A 27482-nucleotide genomic window follows, 5' to 3' on the forward strand; every position below is an offset into this window, starting at 1 on the left:
ATTACCAAAATGTTGTTATAAAATAACAAAATTATAAAATAAAAGTAATTTACGAAATAAAAATACTTAAAGGAGTGCATTTGGAGTCCATGTCGAAATCTGAACTGGTGATGGGAAGATAATTGAAAAAACCTTTTGTAAGATGAAAGAATATCAGTTGCGGAGAACGGAGGAAGTAATCTTTTGCGTTGCAGCGGTGGTGATTACATTGCAATTTTGGATGTAAACTTTTGAAAAACTAAACTGATAAATTAATTGTAGTTATTTCATGAATTCGTTTGAATTAATAAAGAGTTTTTTTTCATGAAAACCATATTTCAATACAGCATTTCCACTTTCCAAACAACACATGAAAATTTCATGCCAAGGGGTTGGTGAAAATGACATGCCAAAGCATTGGTTAAAATGACATGTCAAAGCATGGGTGAAAATGACGTGTCAAAGCATTGGTGAAAATGACATGTCAAATCATTGGTGGAAATGACATGCCAAAGCATTGGTGGAAATGACATGTCAACGCATTGGTTAAAATGACATGCTTAGGATCCAGAAAAGAACGTCATCTTTTGGGGTCCACGCTCATATAAAATTCATCGATGAAGATGCTAAAAAGATGACATGCTAGATCACTTGCACCCATGATTGAATGTCATCTTTGGCATCGAACATTTTGCTGGGTATATGTCCAATTTGGATAAAATTTGAAATGTGGGACGGAATTTGGACTAGAAATAAGTTTTGATTTATTTTTTATTATTTTGAAAACTGTTTCGATTTCGATATGGCTCCCATATATGTTCCCTAGATTTAATATATTTGACGCACCAAACACAAAATTGAACAGATATTTTAATGAAATTTGGAAAATGTGACGCAATTTGCTCTAGAAAAAAAATCGACAAATTATATTGAAATCGTAGTGGTGTACGTTATCATATAGACGGCCCGCCCGACTTTGATCCTTTCCTTAATGGTTTTCATTTATTAGTGATAAGTGAAGTGATACGATTCTTTTCACACATCTTTCACAATCTAATTACTTACTTGCTAGTCAATAAAAGAAATAAATACAAAGAAGTTTTGTTGTACGATCTTATAAATGCGGATTTTTTAAAATGTCCGCGTATTTACAACAATTTTATTAATCAAATTAATCGCGACTTTTTATCTTATTGTCATACAATTTACATTAATTTACAAAGAAATAATGATATTTATTCCTCAGTTTCCTCCAAAATAGTTTTGAAAGAGAATGGTTGGAAGGCATAGCCCAAACCTTCATAAAATTTGCTCATAAATTCGACCCTGTAATAGAAAACGCAAAATAAATTAAGAACATTCTCATTTTAAAACAGATTTAAATTAGCTTACCAATGTAAACGCAAGGTGTGCAAGAAAGCGGATAGACCTTCAATCAATACCAAAATGCCAAATGTCAAAGCAGCCCAAGCGCCGAAGATGAAGAACAACATTACCGAACCAACATAGTTGGAAATACTGAAACCCAATGACATAACCATGGTCCACAAGACTTCAGATAATTCTGTAAGTTAGGGAAAATTGGAATACATTTCTGAGAATGAGAATTTTGGGGCACTTAAAGGAATACTTACGGGCATGAGCCAATGACAGGGCCCACAAACGTAGATATGAGGCGGTATGGGAAATGGTACTCAGGACATATTCAATGGTGTGAATGGCTTGTTGAATGAAAACTTCACCCATTGGTTCATCACCACTACCATGGCCACCGTGACCACCTGCAGCTGGTGCTGGTTTTGCTTCGATATCACCGTTACCATGTCCAACAGCTGCTTGACTTTTGCGTGTACACATAATATAGATGGGTTTACCCAACAACATCCATGGTATACAAATGACAGCAATAATGACAAACACGGTTTGCAACATATCCTGGCCATCGAACAAGTATTCTTCACAACCATCCAAAGGTTCCTGATGCTTGAACAACATCATGTTGATGAACAAAATCAAAATCGAAGGAGCACAACCGGGTGTCAATGGTTGTTCCTCAGCAGCTCCAGAATATTTCACAAACTTAAAGAACATCATAAAGACCATATAGCCGAAGAGTAAAACCAAGAAGACAATCTGAGGTATAAAGTCCATAATGATGTTGATGCCCTTCTTAAAGTGGGTATAGTTGACCAACGACATACAGACACCGAAAACCATGTGTAGAACACCGAAAATAATGGACAATTTCATTTTGTATGTGTTAAGGAAAATGATTTTGTTGTCGGCCAATTGCCAAATGGGATCCAGACCAACGGGATATACACCCTGGACATGGTATTTGGGATCCATTTGCAAATATTTGTTCTCCATAACTGTGGAGGTGTTATAACGCACTGTCCAACTGGAACCGAAAATATTCATGGACTTGGAGAACACATCATTGTATATGAACCCAGTATACAAAGAGAACAGACCCATCAACATGATAATATAACGACCACCAAAGAAAAGTTGGAAAATTTCACCCTTGATTTTGCGCAATTGATTCTCCTTGATAACCATGTACAAGGCGAACAGGAACAAGATCATGCCATGACCCAAATCACCAAACATCACAGCAAACAAAAAGGGGAAAGTAATGCAAGTGTAGAGGGCAGGATTTGCCTCGCGATAGGATGCCACACCATATGAATCGATAAGATTTTGGAAACCATTCGTGAATTTGTTGGTGCGCGTAAAGGTTGGTGGCTGTTCATTGCTTTCAATAACATTAACGAACGAGGGGATGGTACTTTCCACCATTTTAGAACCCCTAGCCAAGGCATTGCTTACAGTTTGGAAATCGTTGAGTGGAATCCAACCTTCACCAATCAAACATTTATTGGAGACATCCATGTTGAACATGTTCAAGGTGTGATAGATTGCCTTCATTTTCTTGATGCTTATGGTCCATGCTGGCAAGTTACGAGCAGCACTGACCAAAACACGATTACGATGATCGGCTGTACTATTCAAAACCATTTTCAAGTCTTCCAGCCGTGTGGAGACATCCTTTAACATATCCACACGTTCCTGGTGGGCACTGGGGCAAGGGTAGACAGCAGCATGGAAAGCAGAGCAAATCTTCTTAATTCTCTGTTTCAGCTGTTCACCTTGGAAAAAGGCCACAAACACAGTTTTCAACACCGGATGTCCCGTCTCGGGATCCTTAAGCATGCCGCTCAAATCACTACGTTTCAAGAAGACATTACCACGTGAAATACGCCACAGCATACGTTCAAAGGCAAAGAATTTCTCCAACTTGATTACACCAGCAATGAAACCCAATTGACCCCTTGGCTGTTGGACGTTTATATCATTCGGATCTATATAACGATTGGTATCCAAATTCATGATTTCTTTGTCATCAAAGAAACATTCGGTGTTTTCCAACACTGCCTTCAATTCGCTCATGTCATTGTAATTGACATTCAAATTTACACCATTTTGACTCAATTCTTTAAGCTCAGTTTCAATTGATTCCAAATGAGCTTCCAAATCGATAATCTCTCTGGGATTTGGTGCAGCCGGTTCGTGGTCTTCATCCAGCTTGGGCAATTCAATGCCATCCTTACGCATTTCACTCTCGACATAACGTATACGACGTTCCAGCTCATCACAGCGTCTAACTTCGGTGACGAATTTACGCTGGAAGGCACTTACTTCAACATTAAGCTAGAGAGAGAGAGAAAAAAATGAAATGAAATCACATTAATTATCCTGACCTTTTACCATTTCTAAGAGGATTATAATCTAGATGGGGACGGTTGGCGTAAATCTGAGCTACACATAACACAGTCATTTAAGGTTGATTGAATACTTACATCACGGAATTGCACACAACCCAATTCACCCAATTCAGCAACTGAGGCATAGGCCGCCTCTGGCTGTATGAAGAGCTGGCACAAAGCCATCTCTTCACTGCGAAACATATCACCCATGGCGGCGATTTATGGGACTTAGCACTGGAAAAAAAGGAAAGAGAAAAAGCATTTGGATTATTACTTTGTATGTATTTTTATAGGGATTTTGTTGAAATGTTGTCATTAGTTACAAATAATTCCGAAAAAAATTACAATTAGGTAGTAAAATGTCAGATCATGGCTTCTTTGCGTGCAACAAGTCATTCAGAATATTGTAAGATTGTTACAGATTGTTACCAGTTTTTATAACCTCATACTACGGTGGAGGGTATACTAAGATTGGCTTGAAAGTTTCTTTAAAAAAATCCACGTTTATTTGGCTGAGAGTGGCTTGAAAGTTACTTTAAAAAAATCCACGTTTATTTGGCTGAGAGTGGCTTGAAAGTTTCTTTAACAAATCCACATTGTATTTTGCTGAGACTGGGTTGAAAGATTGGCTTAAAAAATTCTTTAACAAATCCACGTATATTTGTCGGAGGTTGGCTTAAAAATTTCTTAAAAAAATCCACATTGTATTTTGCTGAGATTGTGTTGAAAGATTGGCTTAAACAATTCTTTAACAAATCCACGTTTTATTTGTCGGAGGTTGGCTTAAAAAAATCCACATTGTATTTTGCTGAGATTTGGTTGAAAGATTGGCTTAAAAAATTCTTTAACAAATTCACGTTTTATTTGTCGGAGGTTGGCTTAAAAAATTCTTTAAAAAATCCACATTGTACTTTGCTGAGATTGGGTTGAAAGATTGGCTTAAAAAATTCTTTAAAAAATCCACATTGTATTTTGCTGAGATTGGGTTGAAAGATTGGCTTAAAAAATTCTTTAAAAAATCCACATTGTATTTTGCTGAGATTGGGTTGAAAGATTGGCTTAAAAAATTCTTTAAAAAATCCACGTTTTATTTGGCTGATATTGGCTTGAAACATTCTTAAAAAATCCACGTTTGCTTTGGCTGATATTGGCTTGACAAATTCTTTTAAAAAATCCACGTTTGCTTTGGCTGATATTGGCTTGAAAAATTCTTTACGAAAACTAGGTTTTATTTGGCTGAGATTGGCTTAGAAAATTCTTTAAGAAATTCACGTTTTATTTGGCTGAGATTGGCGTATACAATTCTTTGAAAAACTTACATTTAATTTAGCTGAATTTGGCTTCAAAAACTCTTTAAAAAATCAATGTTTTATTTGTCGGAGGTAGGCTTATAAATTTCTTTGAAACATCCTCATTTTACTTGGCTGAGATTGGCTTAAAAAATTCTTAAGAAATCCACGTTTTAGTTGGCTGAGATTGGCTTGAAAAATTCTTAAAAAAATCCACGTTTTATTTGGTAGAGATCAGCTTAAAAAATCTTTAAAAATCCACGTCTTATTTGGCTGGGATTGTCCTTAAAAAATTCTTTAAAAAATCCACGTTTTATTTGTCGGAGGTAGGCTTATAAAAAAAATTCTTTGAAAAATCCACATTTTACTTGGCTGAGATTGGTTTGAAAATTTTTTTTTTAAAAAATCTGCATTTGATTTCGCTGAGATTGGCTTGGAACATTATTTAAAAGATCCATATTGTATTTGGTTGACATTGGTTGAAAAATTCTTTAAATATTCCACATTTTAATTGGCTTAGATTGGCTTGAAAAATTATTTAACAAATTCACATTGTATTTGGCTGAGATTGACATGAAAAATTCTTTAAAAATCCACATTTTATATGACTGAGGTTGGCTTGAAAAATTCTTTAAAAAATCCACGTTTTATTTGGCTGAGATTGGCTTGAACAATTATTTAAAAAAATCCACGTTTTATTTGGCGGAGGTTGACTTGAAAAACTCTTTAAAAAATCCACGTTTTATTTAGCTGATATTGGATTGTGAAATTTTTAAAAAAATCCAAATTTTATTTAGCTGAGATTGGCTTGAAAAAATCTTTAAAAATTCACGTTTTATTTGGCTGAGATTGGCTTAAAATTTTTTAAAAAATCCACGTTTGATGTGGCCTGAAGATGGTTTAAAAATTCTTTAAAAATCTACGTTTTACTTGGCTGAGATTGGCTTAAAAATTCTTTAAGAAATCCAAATTTTATTTGGCTGAGATTGACTTTAAAAATTCTTTAAAAATTTACGTTTTAGTTGTAGGAGGTAGGCTAATAAAACTCTTTAAAAAACCTACATTTCATATGGCTGAGATTGGCTTGAAAAACTTCTTAAAAAATCAACATTTTATTTGGCTGAGATGGGTTGGAAAATTCTTTAAAAATCAATGTTTTATTTGACTGAGATTGGTTTGAAAAATTCTTTGAAAAATCCCCGTTTTATTTGGTTGAGATTACTTACTTAGTTGGCCCATTACAGAACATTTGTTCCATAGACCGAACTAAGAAAAGATCTCCATTCCTCTCTGTTTTTCGCTTGACTTTTTGGAATACCGCGCCTTTCCATTTCTTCATCCACTTGTTTGCTCCATCGAAGCTTAGGCCTGCCGATTCTGCGTGCACCGCCATGTGGCATGTATTCATACGCCTTTTTAGCGGGTTCATCATCGCTCATTCTCATGATATGGCCTAGCCAACGCAATCGTTGCATCTCGATACGTTTAACTATATTCATGTCTTTGTATAGCTTATATAGCTCGTGGTTCATACGACGTCGATATTCACCGTCAACGCAAATCGGCCCGTAGATCTTTCGAAGAATTTTCCTCTCAAACACACCAAGCACTGCCTTATCTGCTTGCGCAAGTACCCATGCTTCGGAGCCATACATTAGCACGGGTAGTATCAGCGTTTTGTATAGTTTTTGTTTGACGAGATGTGGCTTACTTAGACCATAGTAGCATCTGTTGGCCAATACAATTCTTCTTCTTATTTCACAACTGATGTTGTTTGTTGTGTTTATGGCAGTGCCGAGGTAGACGAAGTCTTTAACTACCTCAAAATTGTAGGTACCAACTTCTACAGTTGGTCCGAGCTCTATGGACGCTTTGCGCGTCGACACCATCAATTTGGTCTTTTCGCCGTTTACCGCCAGACCCACTTTCGCAGATTCTGCTTCGATCTTCCAGAAGGTATCAGTTACTTCCTTTACTGATCGTCCCATGATGTCTATGTCATCAGCATAGGCAAGTAACATGTGGCTATTGGTGTAAATTGTGCCATTTCTTTTGACATTTGCATCTCGTATTACCTTTTCCAGCAAAATGTTGAATAGGTCACACGAAAGGCTGTCTCCTTGTCTGAAACCTCTTTTGGTACAAAATTCTTCGGAGAGGTTCTTTCCAATTTTAACTGAGGACCTAGTATCAGTTAAAGTCATCTTACAAAGCCGGATGAGCTTTGCGGGGATACCAAATTCAGACATTGCGTGGAATACCTTTGATCGGAGGGGACTGTCGAATGCTGCTTTATAATCGACAAAAAGGTGAAATATGTCGATCTGCATCTCTTGGGTCTTCTCTAGGATTTGCCGCAGGGTAAATATCTGGTCAGTGGTGGACTTGCCAGGTCTAAAGCCACATTGGTATGGTCCAATTATTTCGTTGACCATTGGCTTTAGTCGTTCGCACAATATCCCTGACACTATCTTATAGGCAATAGGGAGAAGACTTATGCCCCTATAGTTTGAGCATACAGTCTTATCTCCTTTCTTGTGGACGGGACATAGGATGCTCAGGTTCCAATCGTCGGGTACGCGTTCTTCCTGCCAGATGGTGCTAACTAGCTGATGCATACACCTTATCAGCGCGTCGCCTCCGGTTTTAAACAGCTCGGCTGGTAAGCCATCGGCTCCTGCTGCTTTATTATTCTTCAGCCGGTTGATTGCTGTTTTTACCTCACCTTGGCCGGGCGGTATACATTCTATACCATCTTCTGGGATTGGATCTGTGGTATCATCGTCTTCGCTACTATTGGATACCAGCAGATTGGAGAAATGTTCCTTCCATATCCTGAGCATGCTATCTGTATCTGTTACCAGATTACCTTGCTGGTCTCTACAGGAGAATGTGCCTGTACCAAAGCCATCTGTTTGATGTTTCACTCTTTGGTGGAATTTTCGGACTTCATTCTGTCTCCTGTACATCTCGATTTTTTCACACTCCCGCTTTTCCATTTCTCTCTTTTTCTTGCGGAAAAGCCGTTTCTCTTCTCTCCTTTTCTCCCGATATCTCTCTCGTGCGCTACGCGTTGCTACTGATTGTAAAGTAGCTCTATATGCCGCATTTTTCTTTTCGGTAGTAGCACGACACTCCTGGTCATACCATGAATTCCTTTGTGGAGGTCTCTGGAATCCAAGTATGGATTTTGCGGCTGTTTGCATGGAGTGGGCAATATGTTGCCATTGTGTTGTTATGTTATCGGGACAAGGAGTGCTCGCGTTAAGCAATTGGGCTAGTTGAGTGGAATATGCTGTGGCTATCTGTTGTGTTTTCAGCCTATCGATGTCCAACTTCCGCGTTGAGTCTGTTCGTGCTTTATTTGCAACGTTTAGACGGGCACGTACCTTTGCTGCAACAAGGTAGTGGTCCGAATCAATGTTTGCGCCTCGGAACGATCGTACATCCAACACGCTGGATGAATGTCTTCCATCTATTACAAAATGATCAATTTGATTACTTGTTCTTTGATCTGGAGACAGCCAGGTGCCCTTATGAATATCGAGATGATTAAATCTGGTACTGGTAACTACCATGTTTTTTGCAGCTGCAAAGTCTATCAGCCTCATACCATTGTCAGATGTTTCACTGCGGAGACTGAATTTCCCGACTGTTGGGCCAAAGACATCTCCTTTCCAATTTTGGCATTAAAATCGCCTAGAATGATTTTAATGTCATGGGCAGGGCAACGGTCATATGTTTCTTCTAAGCGCTCGTAAAATATATCTTTGGTCTGTTCGTCCTTTTCTTCAGTGGGAGCATGAGCACAAATAAAGCTGATGTTGAAGAATTTAGCTTTTATTCGAATTGCAGCAAGTCTTTCATTCACTGGGGTGAAGCTGGATACCAGATGTTTTAGTCTCCGACTAACTACAAATCCGCAACCAAATTCATGCTTTACGTCATGGCAGCTATAATACAGTGCGTCACCTTTAGGTGTTGTTGTGACGCCTTTCCCAATCCATCGTATTTCCTGTATGGCAGTAATATCGGCCTTGTACTTTTCAAGTACGTCTGCCAATGCGAAGACTGCACCTTCTCTATAAAGAGTGCGAATATTCCAGGTGCAGATTCGCAGATCATGGTCCTTAAAACGTTTGCGGGGTTCGTCAACTTTAGAGGGGTTTGTTTTTCTTTTCTTTCGGTTTTTCATAGTAGGCTGTTTTTTCTAGGGGAGGGTAACTAACCCGACGCCCAAACCCAAGTTTTTAACGTTCTTATGGGTGAACGCGCGGCACATGTTAGCTCACTACCTTTAACGGGTGTTAAAGGCAGTTCCCCAGGTGACACTACGGGGAGGTCAGTGTCCACTTGAGATGAAAGATTGACCAAGATAAATCCTGGGCTTTGCCATGTTAAAGCCGGTCAAGACCGTTGCTTGGTATCATTTGGTTGAGATTGGCTTAAAAAAATCCTTAGAAAAGATCCACTTTTTATTTGGCGGAGATTTGCTTGAAAAATCCTTAGAAAAAATCCACGTTTTATTTGGCTGAGATTGGCTTAAAAAAATTAATAGAAACAATCCACGTTTAATTTCGTTGAAATTGGTTTGAAAAATTATTTTAAAAATCCACCATTCATTTTAGTTGGCTGAGATTTATTTAAAAAATTCCTTAAAAAATCCACTTTTTATATTTCGGAGGTATGCTTATACAATTCTTTTATATGGCTGAGATTGGCTTGAGAAATACTTTAAAAAATCAATGTTGTATATGGCTGATATTGACCAGAAAAATTGTTTAAAAATTCCACGTTTTATTTGGCTGAGATTGGCGTGAAAAATGCTTTAAAAAAATCTAGGTTTGCTTTGGCTGATGTTGGCTTGAAAAATTCTTTAAAAACTTCAAGTTTGTTTTGGCTGATGTTGGCTTGAAAAATTCTTTAAAAACTTCAAGTTTGTTTTGGCTGATATTGCCTGGAAAAATTCTTAAAAAATCCACGTTTTATTTGGTTGAGGGTGGTTTGAAAAATTCTTAAAAAATCCACGTTTTATTTGGTTGAGGGTGGTTTGAAAAATTCTTAAAAAATCCACGTTTTATTTGGTTGAGGGTGGTTTGAAAAATTCTTAAAAAATCCACGTTTTATTTGGTTGAGGGTGGTTTGAAAAATTCTTAAAAAATCCACGTTTATTTGGTTGAGGGTGGTTTGAAAAATTCTTAAAAAATCCACGTTTTATTTGGCTGAGATTGGCTTGAAAAATTCTTAAAAAATCCAAGTTTTATTTGGCTGAGATTGGCTTGAAAATTTTTTTAAAAAGTCCACGTTTTGGTTTGCTGGGATTGGCTTGAATAGTTCTTAAAAATCCACGTTTTAGTTGGCTGAGATTGGCTTGAAAAATTCTTTAAAAAATCCGCTTGAAAAATTATTTAAGTATTTCATGCTTATTTGGCTGAGATTGGCTTGAATTTTTTTTTTTTTAAATACAAGTTTTATTTGGCTGAGGTAGTCTTGAAAATCCACGCAGTCTTAGCCCTTGTCCTGCTCATGTTGTGTTTTGTGGGAAAATTTGGTACCAACTTAGGAAAATACCAAAATTTAAGTGTTAATATATAATACATATATGAAATTGTTTATACGTTGTTTATTTTATGTTAGAATAAAAAGGTTTCATCCGTAGAAGTAGAAATAATAACTGTTATTCCGTAGTTTTTACAACATACCTTTAGAGATTATCAATTAATCATTTTAATATGTGAAAAAATGAGAAAATAAATTAATATTTATTCATTACTCGGCTATTATTGTTTAAAAAACGATTAAATCCAAATATTAATAATTTATTTTTATTTATTTATTTTTATTCGTTTCATTTTCCAATAATATTTATCAGCTCCACAACAATTTTTTTAATACCCGAAGTAACAGTAATATTTAATAAGCTTAACTTGTCAAAGTAGACAACAACAAAAAAATTCTTTAAAGGGTGGTAGTATTAAAAAACACTTATTAAACATGTTTCACCATATATGTATAATATTAAAATCCTCATTTGTGTGTGTGGTTATAAATAGTTTATTATCAATACACTTTAACGGCATTAAAGAAACATTTTTATTTTTGTGCATTGAAGCATCAAGGCGTAAAGCAAATACTTTACAAATGTGTCATTAAAATACATAAATACATATGTATGTATGTATTCAGTATTAATTATTGCAATGTATTGGAGTTTGAAGATGTGTATGTTTTGGACATCAAATGAATGCAAATTATTTTACATTTAAATGTCAATAGAATAAAGTTAAATTGCAACAAAACCTTAGGAATAAACCTATACATATTTTATTTAAGGCCCATCAATATGACCTCCCTCAAAGGCAAGAGGTTTATTTCGAGCTCTCTTAGGACGATAATTTTATGGAGAAAAAATTGTCTGGTATGTTAATACACGTATGCACTCTATTATAGTTTTACTATAATATCTAAATTAATATCCTTCTATTTACTAATTAAACGGAATATATTTAAAGTGCTGTGCATATGGGCAGCACATTAGATTCAAATAAAAAGGTTTTGTTGTGTGGCCATACATTCTGGTATTTCCAATTTAATCGATTATAATCTAAAAAAAAAACAAACATTTTACTCACAAACCATTATAAACTGATTTTTTATCAGGTCATAATACCAAACACCTAATTACCAAATAGCTTTAATGACCCCACCCCATAATAAAGTGTCATAATTTAGTCACGGGGTGCTTTGTATGGCTGCGTGGCATTAATGATACTTTGAACGAAGTTTTTTGTTAATAAGTAAATAATTGTTTCCCAATCACATGTCATAACAAGTGCTTGTCTTTATTGTCAAAGATAAAGTGTTCAAGCATCGTCATTTGGATTGTCAATTTTTGATATTCAAAGATAAATATTAGTTAAGAAAGACGTTTATTCATATGATTAAAATCACGTGCTTTGCGTCATAAACGTCACACCTAAACCACTCGATTGATATACAATTCAAAAACCTATCAATCGCAAAATGAGATGATGATAGGCTGGCAATATCGTAGCTATCAGCGACACCATCCATCCACACCACCATACATTATTACTCGCCTTAGCATTTGCTTATCAGTAAAACTGATAAGGATTATTAAAATCTCCCCAAGTTAATACCAGCGGTATTATGATAAGTGGCGTTAGGGAAACACATTATTAACTGTTAAATCAACATTTTGATTTATATTAATATCATAAATTTATCAATTGCATTGGTAAATTGGCATTTCTAGTTTAAAGTAGATTATCATACGTAATTCCACAGCGGGTAGATAAACTGAATGCTAATTTCACTATGTTCTATAGAAGTGATATCTGATCAATTCTTAAGGTGAAGTAAGGGAAAATTCTATAAAATATTCAAACGCAATTTCTAAAATACTGATACAATTCTTTCGAATTTACATTTATTATACCCTACACCACTATGTGGGGAGGGTATTATAAGTTGGTTTTGGCCAAAAAGTTTGTAACGCATCGAAATAATGGTCGTAGACCCATACTTATATATATCAAAATGAATGTCTCGACGAGTCGATCTGGCTATGTGTGTCCGTCCGTCAGTCCGTCCGTCCGTCCGTATGTCCGTCTGTCCATCTAAACCTTGTAATCACGCTACAGGTCGCAATTTTGATCGGATCGTCACGAAATTTTGGGTGTTGATGTGGGTCCCAGAGTGGAAGAAGCGTATTGATTTTGGTAATGTTCGGATAATATTTAGGGGTCGGAATGGGCAAAAAACTTATGTGGATAAAAAGACAACGTTTTTTTCCAAAGCGAATATCTCAGCTTCTATAAGGGGTATACCAAAAGCAAAACCTGACAATAAAAGTAGAAAATATCACCTTTCTAACGATGTAAAGTAGGTTCTCGTGGGTGATCAAACAACGAAGATACCACAATAGTCGCAAATTAAACCCAAATTTTCATTTTTGCGATTTTAGTTATAATGACGAATATCACAGCTTTGGTTGGATACTTTCCAACAGCAAAGCCTTACTATGAAAGTAGAAGATCCTATCTTTACAATGATGCAAACTAGGTCGGCGTAGGTGACCAAATAACGGAGATATCGCAATATTCGATAATAAATCCCATTTTTCCATTTTTTTGGAAATCACGCTACTGGGCGCAATTTTGATCGGATCGTCACGAAATTTCGAGGGTTAATGAGGGTCTTACAGAGGTTCTTCCTCTATTGATTTTGATGATGGTCGGATAATATTTAGGTCGGAATGAGCAAAAACTTTATTTGGAGAAAAAGTCAATATATATAAAATATCACCTTTACAACAATGTAACGTAGGTTGTCGTAGGTGGTCTAACAACGAAGATATCGCAATAGTCGCTAATAAAACCCAAATTTTAATTTTCGCGATTTTAATAATAATGACGGATATCACACCTTTGGTTGGGGACCTTCTAAAAGCAAAGCCAGACTAAGAAAGTAGAAAATCCCATCTTTGAAATTATGCAAAGTAGGTTGGCGTAGGTAGTCAAATAATAGAGATATCGCAATAGTCGTTAATGCATCCTTTTTATCCACTTTTTCTGCAATCAGACTACAGGTCGGAAGTTTGATCGGATCATCACGAAATTTTCTCACAGAGATAGAAGCCTATTGATGTTGATGATGTCGACAGTATTCAAATATAAAATTAAATATTAATTATTTTGGTTCAGTTCGCCTTAAGTCATTTGGTATAAAAGCCAGATAGGTGAAAACTTTCGTACCTCCATAAAAGAAATGTTTTCGAGTGAAAAAATTATTCACAGAGGTAGTGGTGTAGGGTATCACATAGTCGGCCCCGTACCGACAATAGCCTTTTCTCACTTGTTTTTATTTATTTGTTTTCTTTTTTTTTTTTTTGTAGTCTTCATCCAATACTTTGCCAAAGTTTGGATCAGCATAGAGGCATAATTTAAATTAATAAGAAAATATGTTCTTACCGAGAAATAAATCTCCTCCCTTTCGCTTTTAAATGGTGTAATGAGTAAAAGGCCACGGCTATGGTAAATGACTCAAGAGAAGCAAATCAATAGTCATCGTTTTGTCAATTGCAATTGCTGCTTTCGACAGGCCTTCAAAGTTGCTATAACCCGGGTACGAGCTTGGGTTTTACGCAAAGCGCAAGCAGTTGTTCTTAATTAAAAAAGGAAATGACATTACCGAACAGTTCAGTACCAAACGAAGTTACTGATTAGGGTAGACAGTCACACTATACCCTAATGAAAGCTTTGACACAACACAACAAGTCGAATAAAAAGAGCCGTAAGGTCCGCTTTTGAACATTGTTTTGGCAAAATTTTTTCTAGAAAAAATTGCGTCAGATTTACTAAATTTCGTGCAAATATCTGCCCAACTTTATATTTGGTGCGTCAAATATATAAAATCGGCTGAAAATATACATAATTTGCCTAACATTTTCCTAGACTTAATTCAGTGGCACGTTAAATTCGGTGTTTTTTTTTATCAAATACATGAACTCGACCGAACACGTGTATGGCAATAACCAAAAATGTTTTACAATAGATGAATCCGAGATTCACCCATTCAGAATTCGCTAACTGTTAACATATTCTATATAGTATGATTGAAATTCTTAAAATGAACTGTGTTAGGAGGAATCCCATAAGGTCGACCATTAAAATTAATTTACGTGGAAGCTGTGTTGGAATCAATGTAGAAAAATAGATAAAAATGGGTTAAAGCCAACAAGTTTTTTTATGCTCCCTTCCGATTTCTGGCTTAACCTTACACTTTATAGACATATGCCCAAAGAAAGAATAACGGAATACTTCATGAACAATATGATACTAGTGTATCATTTTTCGATATATCCACTACATCCACCTAAAATTGATGCTGACATTTTGAAGCCGGAATTTCGGGGTTTTTTGAATTGTTTTAATAATATTCAAAACTCATAATAGGATTATAAAACTCGTGATTTTACGTCGTTTAATGCATATATCATGAGTGTGCTCCTTACAGCATCCTAGTAATTGGAGTCTAAAGGCCAATATTTGATGCGAGCATTTTTTTAAAAAACCTATTTTTTGCGTTTAAAATTTACACGTGTCATTCAATTTCCTTTGTACAACGCGTGAATTTAGTTTTTTTACGCGACGGATCTAATGAGCCCATTCGCGATCGAATCCATCCACTAAAACCGCGGATATAGATACCTTGAAAATAGGAAAATCAGCAAGAATTTATTTAGACAAATCCGCGCACTAAACCGCGATTTTCTTTAAAATTTTTTACGTAAATGGAATCCTTTATACGCGATTATAATATTTGCGAAAACGCGTGTCATAAAGTTCGCGAGATTCGCGTGTAACATGGGTTTTTTAACCAAAAATAGAATGTGGAGGCACTTCCGCGGTTCTTGAAAAATCTATTTGAAATATGTGTATATAGACGGATTTTTGATGGGTGCTACTGCAACCGGATGCGCATCAAAATCGTATACAAATTGCGCGATTTTTACCCACTTTAAGGGTAAAAATATTGAAAGAGATTGATTCGCTGTATCCAAAAACGGATGCGCATCAACTAATTTTAACTAATTCGCGAATAATAGGCTTTTTAATTTCGACATTTTTTGAATGATTGTAATTTCAATATTACTCTTAATTTCCTATCCTTATAAGTTATCACAGTAAGCAAATAAGCTTTTGCGATGGTAAACCATATTTCTTGATGAAGTTTTAGCAGTACACTTAATTATCTTATAGGCTTTTAGCGAAATAGTTGGAAAACTCCCAAATATTTTTTTCTAATTTTTTGAATGAAACCAAAAAATATATTTGCAACAATATTTTCCAACAATAAGTTTTTCTCTTTTGTTGTTGCTATAATATGCAATTTATGTACCCAATCTTTATAAATTTGGTATCATATTGTTCTACGCATTGTCTAGATTCCGCATATATTTTTTAATTTATTTTTTGATGGTTTGTACGGACTCTGTGATAGGTTAATTTGGATTTACTTCAAAATTTGTTTATTTTTTGTTAATTTTCCGCGAAAATAATAACAAATTTTATAACTATTTAAAAATCTACGAATAGATATGGAATGTTGTTAACGATTTATACATACATTTTCTCATAACAACAAATAAGATATTGTTAAACATTTTTTCTTTATATGAGAATAAAAACCGCTACAACTTTTGCGCGCATCGTCCAATTTTGTGAACGCGAACAGATTTGAAATCAGACATTTTTTCTTAACCTCTATGCCAAAAATTGTACATGTGCTCGCAATTTTTTTTTTAATTTTTATACCCTACACCACTATGTGGGGAGGGTATTATAAGCTGGTTTTGGCCAAAAAGTTTGTAACGCATCGAAATAATGGTCGTAGACCCATACTTATATATACCAAAATGAATGTCTCGACGAGCTGAGTCGATCTGGCTATGTGTGTCCGTCCGTCTGTCCATCTAAACCTTGTAATCACGCTACAGGTCGGATCGTCACGAAATTTTGGACGTTGATGGGGGTCCCGGAGGGGAATAAGCCTATTGATTTTGGTGATGGTCGGATAATATTTAGGGGTCGGAATGGGCAAAAACTTATGTGGATAAAAAGACCAAAATTTTTTTCCAAAGCAAATATCTCAGCTTCTATATGAAGTATACGAAAAGCAAAACCTGACAATAAAAATAGAAAATATCACCTTTCTAATGATGTATAGTAGGTTCTCGTAGGTGATCAAACAACGAAGATATCGCAATAGTCGGTAATACATCCCATTTTTCCATTTTTTTGAAAATCACACTACAGGTCGCAATTTTGATCGGATCGTCACGAAATTTTGAGGGTTAATGGGGGTCACACAGATGAAGAAGCCTATTGGTGATGGTTGGATAATATTTAGGGGTCATAATGGGCAAAAAACTTATTTGGATAAAAAGACAACGTTTTCTTCCAAAGCGAATATCTCAGCTTTTGTATGGGGTATACCAAAAGCAAAACCTGGCCATGAAAGTAGAAAATATCACCTTTGCAACGATGTAACGTAGCAGCTTTGGTTCGGGACCTTCCAAAAGCAAAGTCTAAAAATGAAAGTAAAAAATCCCATCATTACAATGATGTAAAGCAGGTTGGCATAGGTATCCAAATAACGGAGATATCACAATAGTCGGTAATACATCCCATTTTTTAATTTTTATACCCTCAGCCTTTAGGCTAAAGAGGGTATTTACACTTTGATACGGCCAAAAATGTGCCTCATCGAAATAATGGTTTTAGACCCCAAGTATGTTTGTACGATATCCGTTTCAGACAATTTCGAGTCGATCTAGCAATGTCCGTCCGTCTGTCTGTCTGTCCGTCTGTCTGGCTGGTGCGCACGATAACTTTCGAACGGATCAATCGATTCGGTTCAAATTTTGGGTATCGAAATATTTTATCCAGATTTGATTTAAGTTCGAAGATGGGCCATATCGGTCCACTCCTTCAGGTACCTCCCCCACAAAAGTTCAAAAATGTTCGGAAAAATTGTCCGCACGATAACTCTTGAAGGGAGTAACCGAATTTGTCCATACTTTGCACATCGTGACATTTCTACCAGACATAGATGAGGTTCCAATATGGACCCTATTGGTTCACTCTTTTGGGTACCTCCCACACAAAATTTGGCTTAAGTGCAGTTTAAGGCCACTTGTATTCACTACCCCCATTACGACGATATAATTTTTTTCAGGAGCAAGTCCATATATCCTCAGAAATCAGCACGAAAACTGCAAACAACCCATATAATACCATTTGTCGTAGTTGGAGTGCACGATAACGGATAACGAACAGATCAACATATTTGGTTAAAATTTTGGGTCTTTCAATATTTTGTCCAAACTTAGTTTAAATTCGAAGATAGACCATATCGGTCCACTTCTTCCGGTACCTCCCCCACAAAGGTTCAACATTTTTCGCCAAGATTTTGGGCATGATAACTCTAGGAGGCAATAACCGAAATGAGCCAAACTTTGCTATTGGTAATATTACTTTCAGGCATAGATCGAGTTCTAATATGGACTATAGCGGTCCACTCATTTGAGTACCTCCCAAACAAAATTTGGAAAATGTATAGTTTAACAACTCCTCTCTGATCTTATTAATTTGTGACGCAGCAGGTTGCACTTGCGGCCCCTGTTACGACGTTGTAATTTTTTTCGTGGGCAAGTCCATACTTCCTGAGATAATGACCCAAAAAGGTCCAGAAAATCCTACCGCCACCACTTAAAAAAAAAAGAAAAAAAATATTTCCTACAGATTTGTATTAGGTCCGAATATGTACTACATCGGATCACTCCTATGGGTACACCCTACCCAAAGTTTGGAAAAAATGCACTCGTCTTGGATCATTCTTAATTTTGTTGCAACATGTAGTTTTTTACGGCCCTTTCCATCCTGGAAAATTTTCCCAACAGCTAAAAAACCTACCGAAGTATTGTGTTAACGTTTTTTCTTCGGGTACGTGGCTGAGGGTATATCTCTGTCGGCTCAGCTGACTGATACTTTCTTACTTGTTTTATAATCATGTCGCAATTTTAATTGGATCGTCACGAAATTTTGGGTGTTAATTGGGGTCCCACAGAGGAAAAAACCTTATGATTTTTGATAATGGTTGGATATTATTCAGGGGTCGGAATGTGAAAAAAAATATTTGAAGAAAAGGCCAACGTTTTATTTAAAGCTAATATCTCTCTTCTGTAGGAGGTATATCGAAAGCAAAACATGACAAGGAAAGTAGAAAATATCACTTTTACAACGATGTGAAGTAGGTTGTCATAGGTGGTCAAACAACAGAGATATCGCAATAGTGGGTAATACATCCCTTTTTCCATTTTTGTGCAATCACACTACGAAATTTTGATCGGGGGTTGATGGGGGTCTAACCGAGAAAGAAGCCTATTGATGGTTGGTGTACATCCTAATTTTCCATTTTTTTATTTGGGTTGTACCGACGATGCACTTAAATGCGTTTCAAAAAAATTGACCTGTGTTAATGAAGACATTCAGAGCAAAGGCGCTAAGCTATCCCAATTTTAATATTTTGAATTTTATTAGTCAAAAGCTTATGAACAGGGGTAGTGGTGGCGGCCCCGACCCGACTATAGCCTTGGTTCACTTGTTTTCAAATGGAATTGCAAAGGATTTTTCGTTTTTGCCATATACCCTTTCTGAGGGTATAAAAACAACATTTTTTAAGTGGGATGTAGTTAAAATTGATTTAATTTCTGGAAAGGCAAAGAATACTAGTTTCGTCCAACGCTACTTGGAATAATCAGTTCTTTGTTTCAATACAAAGAACTCAGTGTCCAAGTGGCGTTGGACGAAGCTAGTATTATTTGCCTTTCCCAAAATTAAATCAATTTTAACTACATTCCACTTAAAAAAACTTGTTGTTTTTAAATTTTAAAACACGAGATTTTACAACAATAAAATTTCCTACTTGTTTAATTTTAGGTCAGAATACTTCAATGTGGAGGTAATAAAAAGTTCGACACATTCCAAACTTCATTGAAATTGTACTACAAAGCGTGTTTGGTACATAAAATCTGCCGAAAATATATATGGGAGGTATATCCACATCTCACAGTGGATCGTAAGAATTGTTCTATGCTTTTAATACAAAATGTCATGAACAAAAGTACCGATTACCTTAAGATGCAAAAATATGCATGGGGAAACAAAACAATCTCCAAAATAACATTAAAATGTGTGTCTAAGACACCACTTTTGTAGAGAAGTTTTACATGGCTGAAATACTCAGGAAATGTCGCCAACATTACTGACGGGTATTTTGCCACCATTGAAAAGTGTTTTGATGTTGCCTGACCGGGAAATCGAACCCACGATCTTATGTGTGCAAGGCGGGTGTGCATACCATTGCACCACCACTTTTATTATAAGATAAATGAAATAAAAAATAGATAAAGCTGGAGCCCAAAGGTAGGGACTCTTCATTATTTGTTTTCATTTCTTATTTATTTAGAAGACTTCTTTGCTGTTTGATCACTTAGTTCCATAACTGTGGTTCTTAGCCCTTATTTTATAATTATTTACGTTAGTATTGCTATTCTTTTTATATATGCACATTGAAGTTGAATTTAACATAACTTTTAAAATAAATTCCAGCGTCTAATAATTCCAACATGGAAATTAACTTTTTGAGAAAATGTGTGACACATTATCTGTCGACACTTAAGGTGTTGAGACTTTTAATACAATTTCAAGTGTTCTGTATTCATTCTTATCTTATCATCAGTCACCACATGTAACAATGTGTACACTTTCCAGACAATAGTTTATGCAGGTAGGTATAATGCCCATTGTATGCACCTCAAAAGTTGTAAGTCGTGGGATGTCGGTAAACGCTATTCCCACACTTTTGGTAAATGCATTCAGCAGTGGAATATATGATGTAAGAATTTAGGTGTTGCTATATTGAATCAATGATAATTAACGTGATTATGAAATAATCATTCTAACATTTTACACACGATTAATAATTTGTGCGTGTTTTCTTTTTTGTAATAAATAAACATGAAGTGGGAAGCATATGACATACATTTTCCAAGCTAAATTTACAAAGAAAAAGGTCATCCATTTTTAAATAAAAAAAAACAGAATCTGCTCCTAAATTTTCACAAAATGAAGTAAATAACAACAACGAGAAAAATGGCAATATTCGACCTTGATACATTTGAAATCACGAGGAGTAAATAACGATTCTTTCAAGATAAATGGATGAAAAAATTTCAATAAAATGCTGGAATCAGTATTCCTTCCACAAACGAACTAAATAACCAACAAAGATGCTATGTATCTCTCATACACATATGAAGCAAAGAATTTTGGTAAAATTTTAGATTGAATGGATTGCGATTAACCCCGCCGTATGGCTATAATAATACCAGTAATTAAATGTTGATAATTAATATCCACTTTTAGATTATTTAGAACAACATCCTCACATTCACTTTAAAGATCTTTTTTTAGTATTATTTAAAATTCATGTTTGTTAGAAAAAATTCTCTCTTCCCCAACAGAAAAAAACTTAAAGTTGTTTCTTAAAAAAATTTTAATAATTATCTTTTGTTGACATTTACCACTATCTAATGGAGTTTTGTTCTGTCACAACGTAATTTCCGTAATATCCACCTTCACGTCGACGTTTTCGAAAAAAAAATCCCGTAAAAAATTCCTCTGCTAAACGAATCGAACTGTCGCCTAGCTGGTCGCGTTTACATCTGAACAATATTTACGATTTGAAATTATTAGAAACAATTTTTGAAGTACCAATAATTCTGATAATTAGCAGTCGTTGTGATAATCTCAAAAGAAATAGCAAGAACAAGCTAAGTAATACGATTACTTCAAATAAAATAACAACAATAAGTGGCAGAAAACAAGGTTCATAGCAAATAGCGCAAAAACAATTTAATACAAAAATAAAAATTGGAAAATTATTTTAAAATTGTTTATCACATGGTTAGCCTCAGGAACGACAACGGCAACAACAGCAGCAGAAGCAGTAAAATATCAGACATACACAGAGCAATAAAAACAAAGTTAATTGTTAATTTCTTATCAACGACAACATTTCAATGACCCATCTGCGTTCGGTGTGGCAGCAATCGCATCGTAAGAGTTTGTTTCGACACTCAATAACACCTTTTCAAGTGACAGATATGATAAACGTGTGTGTATGATTGTATGTATCTCTTTGCTGAAATCAATATGAAGATTCAAGAAATATATACGTCAGAGTCAGAAGCGATAATTTTTAATTTTGAAAGTTTGATTAAAAACCATTCCTAGAAATTACAATAAAGAATTAAGTAATTCCAAGGACGGAATTTCTTTTTCATGATTTGCGGCATTTTGCAGCCGTCCGGTCTTACATACATAGTATATACAATTAGACAACAAATCGTCGGTGTCATGCTTAAGTGTTCCATACGCCATTTGCCTGATTCGGGAAAAACTCAAGTTAATGTTTAAGGTCATACAGGAAAAAATGGTGCAATAATCCCATACTTTAAGAGCTCAATTCTACTTAACTAAACTCATAGAATATATCAGTAGTTTATTTTAGTTAGATATCTGTGATAGTCTAGAAGTTATGCAAATTTTTTTAATTGCAAAAAGTTGCTGAATTGTGCCATGGAATCTTTTTTTCATGTTTTTGGCAGTTTGTGTCACATGGAACACGTTTTGTCACATTTCAACCAAAACACTTTTTATCAATCGTGTTCCACCTCCCTTATATGAAGTGCTACTGTGGAGTTTAAAAATCAGGACTTTAAATGAAACATTTATTTTTCTCATATAAATACAATAAGGACCATTACTATAGGTTTCCTTAACATTTATTTAAGGGATTTTCTCCACTTATAACTATTTTTTTGCGGTAAAAATTTCGATCGGACAAAACGGATTGATATTTTGCATTTCTAAGGTAACATAAAACATTTAAACGCGAGTTTCTTATAATACCATTATTGTAGTCGGTTAGCTTCAAGTCAAATGGACGTTTTGGGTATATTTTTGTGGACTTACATCAAAATTTTGTCTTTAAACTATGGATTTTTTGTTTAAACGATTGATAAATTTTCGTTTTCTAATAACAATACAATATTCAAAAATATTTGGATTTAGGAACTATTATTCTTCAGTTTTTAAACCAAGTCCTTTAAAGCAATTTGTTCCATACGCCACACTTTTCCGTAACTTGACAAAAATGGGCAATTTTTTGTTCCAAACGCCATCATTTTTGGTGCGGAACAATTCGTTTTTGTCTCTTTTTGTTCCATACGCCAAACGACATGTTTTGTTTTGTTTTGTTCCATACGCCAGGCTTTATGGATATGGAGCAAAACGACGAGATTTTTTGGGTCACAAAGCGGATATGGAACATACTGGCATTTGAATATCTCAGAAACTATAAGAGATAGAGGAAAACCGACCAAAAAATTTGAAAGAGCATGGTTCAAAACCTTGTAAGGTACCTTTATCTCAAAATGTCAATAATGGCGTATGGAACACTTAAGCATGACACCGACGAAATGTATTGCAAAGACCAAAATTGTAAAAAATCTATTCAAATAAAAATCAGATGTAATGGCATCAGTTGAGAGCGGTTGGACCGATTTGGATAATTTTTTTGCAATGTTCGTAATAACCCAACTTAGGTTTTTTGCAAAGAAAAGTTTAACAAGTCCACTTTTACGCCCACTTTTTTCAATTTTAATCTTTTCTACAAAAACTACTGAACTGTTTTTATTGAAATTGTCAGGGAATGTACAGCGATGGCCCATGGTGAACATAGGCTACATAGTTTGTTGAATTTCGACAGGGAAGGCGTACTTCCCCTTCACCCTATTTCTTTAAAAATGCTATATCTATATAAATAAAAATCAAATGTAAAGGGATGGACCCGGAGAAAATAGGCTTGAATTTCAGAAGGGTCGAGGAACTTCCTTTCTTTATATGTAAATAAAAATCAAATGTCATTCGTTGGTAATGGCATCAGTTTAGAACGGCTGGACCGATTTTGATAATTCTTTTTTTTTGAAATGTTCGTCATAATCCAACTAAGGTTTTTATGCAAAGAAAATTTTACCTCTACCACTTTTTTCAATTTAAATTTTTTCTACAAAAACTACTGTACCGATTTTCCCTAAATTATCAGGGAATTTACAGGGATGATCCCCGAAAACCGGATACAATATTTATTGCAAAAATGACGAATATATACGTTTAAAAATTTACCAATTAATCTACAATCGAAGTACTTCTCTGGGGCCTAAAGACCCGACCACGCCACCATAATATGGAGGGTATAATTAAGTTTGTCATTCCTTTTGTAACACATCGAAATATTCTTCGGATACCCTATAAAGTATGTATATTCTTGATCAGTGTAAAATTCTAAGTCAATATATAAGATACAGCTCGCAATTTTTAAGAAGTTTCTATTACTCCTAGGATGTTTGGTACTGCAAATGGGTTATATTGGTCCACGTTTGCCCCATAGAACGGTACCACCCGGTTTTCGGTATTTTGAAGGTTTTAGCTTCATTATTACACTGAAATGGCTCAAATTTGGTACTTAGTCTTCGTTTTGTCGTCAGAATTTTGTCCCCGCCTTCATGTAGCCCCCATAGAACGGTACCTCCTGATTTTCGGTATTCTGAAGGTTGTGGCCACACTAATCCACTGAAATGGCAGAAGTTTGGTAATTAGTCTTTCTTTGGGGTATACAACTTTCTATATGGAATTTGTCGGTATAGGTCCACGCCTTCATATAGCCTCCATAGGTACAATACCTCCCAAGTTTCGGTATTTTGAAGGTAGTGGTCTCAATATTCCTCCGAAATGGCTGAAATTTGGTACATAGTATTCATTTGGGGTTTTAAGTGTTATATATGAAATTTGTCGGTATAAATCCACGCCATCATATAGCCCCCATAGAACGGTACATCCGAATTTCCTGTATTTTGAAGTTTATGGCTGTAATATTCCAACGAAATTGTTGAAATTTGCTATTTGGTCTTCATTTGGGGTATAAAACTTTCCATTATTATTAAATTTGTCAGAAGAGGCATATTGCCCTTATAGAACGGTACATTCCGGTTTTCGGTATTTCAGTCACCGAAATGGCTGAAATTTGGTATTTAGTCTACGGTGGAGGTAAGAACCTTTCCGAATGAAATTCTATATAGCCCCCATAGAACGGTACCTTCCGATTTTCGTAATTTTGAGGGTTGTGACGTCAATATCCCACAGAAATTACTGAAATTTGTTATTTATTCTTTTTTGTTCGTTCGTTCCCACGCCTCTCACACCCGCCGCTGCCGACCGAGGGGGCCACCTCCCCTTACGTAGGGAGCACGTACACACCATGGACCGGTCTATGACGGGTTAGTTGGGGATAAAACTACCGGCTACAAATTATATCAGCCGATATAAAAATTTAATTACAAACTAAGAACAACAACATAATTTAATTAGGGAAATTAATATGTATTAACATTAAAGGCTCTTTAGGCTGAATACTACTGGTTCCGCTGAGGGAGATGTAGTTTGCCGTTAAACAGAGCTTAATTTTTTAGACACTCAACTTTAGAACGCACTAGGGTGATAGACATAAATTAAAAATAGTTTCTGCTCATTAGCTGTGTTCTACTGTTCCGCAGAGGGAGTTGTAGATATACATATGCTGAGCTGAAGGGTTCTTAACAGGCACAAGTAGTTTACAGAACAATAGATTCTAAACTAAGTTACTAAAAATTTGAATACTACATTAATGAGGATTGGCAACCTGCTTGTTTATACATTATAAATGCAATATTAATTTTTTTTAAGTACTAGCAAACCCCGGTCCTCGTTGCTGGCCCGTCGTAATGAGTTTTAATGACAACTTTTTATCGACTTTATGCTTGAAAATTCAAAAATAGGTATTTTCTACCTCACTTCTCGGTCTATTGTCAAACCGAGAAGGATTTTTTGTCTGTAACCTTTCTTTTCTTTTACGGACTTTGTCGGATTTTTTCGCCAATTTATGCTTTTTAGGATTTATTATCGTCCATGTTCCTGTCTTTATCCTAAATCGATCTAATTTTAAAGGTTAAAAAGTGGTTAAATCGAATTATTCCGCTTGTTGAGACTTTTCATGGCTGATGGACCGTTGAACCTCACCATTCAAGTAAATTTGTAAATATATAGTTTTTCTTGATCGGGGGCGCAACCACCGTTGTCTCGAAAACTAATTTGCAACCCGATGCACTCATAACTTTAGCAAATATAGCGATTATAAAATAATAGGCCCCGAAATTCGTCTACAAATATATAGCATTTTGGACCACGGGACATTCATGAACATTTTCTGAATATTAGGTTCAGTAGTTTTGGAAAAATAATGTTTTGAAAAGAGTGGGCGTGGTCATCAATTTTCCAGATATAACATATTAAAAAAAGTAGGCCTGGTCCGGTATTTTGGCTCCAAATATGTACCTAGGGTGCACACAACTTCATTGCCTACCAAAATGTATGCTGAAACCGATATAATCATACATTTATTTGGCTTATATATAGCGTTTAACTGAAAGGCATGGGGAAGGTACCCCACCTCTTCCGAAATTCATAATACATACAAAACAACGGCAAACATTGAGCTTTTGTCGCAAATTTTATGGAAATCCCTTCAGTAGTATTAGAGTTATGATATATTAATAAAAACAGGCGTGGTCGGACCTATAGGACCTAAAGAAGTACCTAGATTGTAGATTAATCCGTAAATATTTAATCCGATACATGCATAATTTTTGCAAATATAACGTTTGTTAAAAATATCGCACAGGGAGGTACCCCGCTCCTTCTGGAATTCAATAAAATATGTAACCTGTTTTCGGGGGGCGTGGTAAACTTTTCTTTCCAAAAAACCTAAGTTGGGTTATGACAGCATTTGATTTTTATTCATAAAGGTAAGTCTTTTTTTAAAATATGCCCCCTTCAAAATTCAAGAAAATATGCCCGTACATTCCCTGACATTTTCAGGAAAATCGGTTCAGTAGTTTTGTAGATTTAAAACATATTTTAAAAAGTGGGTGTGGTCAAGTCATTGGATCCTAAAAAAGTGGGTAAGGTCTTCCGAAATACATGACACATTCGTAATTATTGTAAATATAGCATTTTTAAAAAAGTAGGGTATAGGGGAAGTACCCCGCCCCTTCCGAAATTCAACTGAATTTGTAGCCCATTTTAAGCGGGGGCCATCCTTGTACATTCCCTGGCAATTTCAGGAAAATCGGTTCAGTAGTTTTTGTAGAAATGATAATAATTAAAAATTGAAAAAAGTGGGCGTACATTTTCTTTGCGTAAAAAATATCGAAATCGGTTTAGCCGTTCTCAACTGATGCCATGACCAACGAACGACATTTGATTTTTATTTTTAAAGATTTAAAAGTTTAGACAAATCGCGATTTCCTTGAAAATCCCTTCAGTAGTTTTGTAGATATAACCTAATTAGAATGTGAGCGTGGTCGAATCTTAAGTCCCAAAATAAGTACGTAAGGTTGGAGACACAATCGCCATTGACTCGCAAATAAGTTCCGAAACCGATACATTCGTATTTGTTGCAAATATTGCATTTTTACAAAAATAGGGCATAGGGGAAGTACCCACCCGATCCGAAAGTCAAAAAATATGTAGCCTATTTTTATCGGGGACCAACCCTGTACATTCGCTGAAAGTTTCAGGAAAATCGATTCTGTAGTTTCGTAGATATAACATATTTAAAAAAGTGGGCGTTGTCCAGTCTTAATGCCCCAAATAAGCACGAGACACAATCGCCATTGACTCGGAAATTAATTTTCAAA

General features: G+C 35.4%; 1 protein-coding gene across 1 annotated transcript; it reads right to left on the minus strand.

Moving 5' to 3' along the window:
- Positions 1-1078: 1078 nt before the first annotated feature.
- Positions 1079-21501, minus strand: Vha100-5 (Vacuolar H[+] ATPase 100kD subunit 5). Its single transcript, XM_073969859.1, has 5 exons — positions 21210-21501; positions 3843-3983; positions 1614-3693; positions 1372-1543; positions 1079-1305 (listed from the first exon to the last, which is right to left on the minus strand). Exons 2-5 carry the CDS (start codon positions 3957-3959, stop codon positions 1215-1217), a joined length of 2460 nt encoding a protein of 819 aa, XP_073825960.1. The 5' UTR covers positions 3960-3983; positions 21210-21501; the 3' UTR covers positions 1079-1214.
- Positions 21502-27482: the final 5981 nt, after the last annotated feature.

The sequence above is a fragment of the Musca autumnalis genome, unplaced genomic scaffold (assembly GCF_047663935.1).
Source record: "Musca autumnalis isolate F117 unplaced genomic scaffold, ASM4766393v1 scaffold_2, whole genome shotgun sequence".
Classification (NCBI taxonomy): Eukaryota; Metazoa; Arthropoda; class Insecta; order Diptera; family Muscidae; genus Musca; species Musca autumnalis.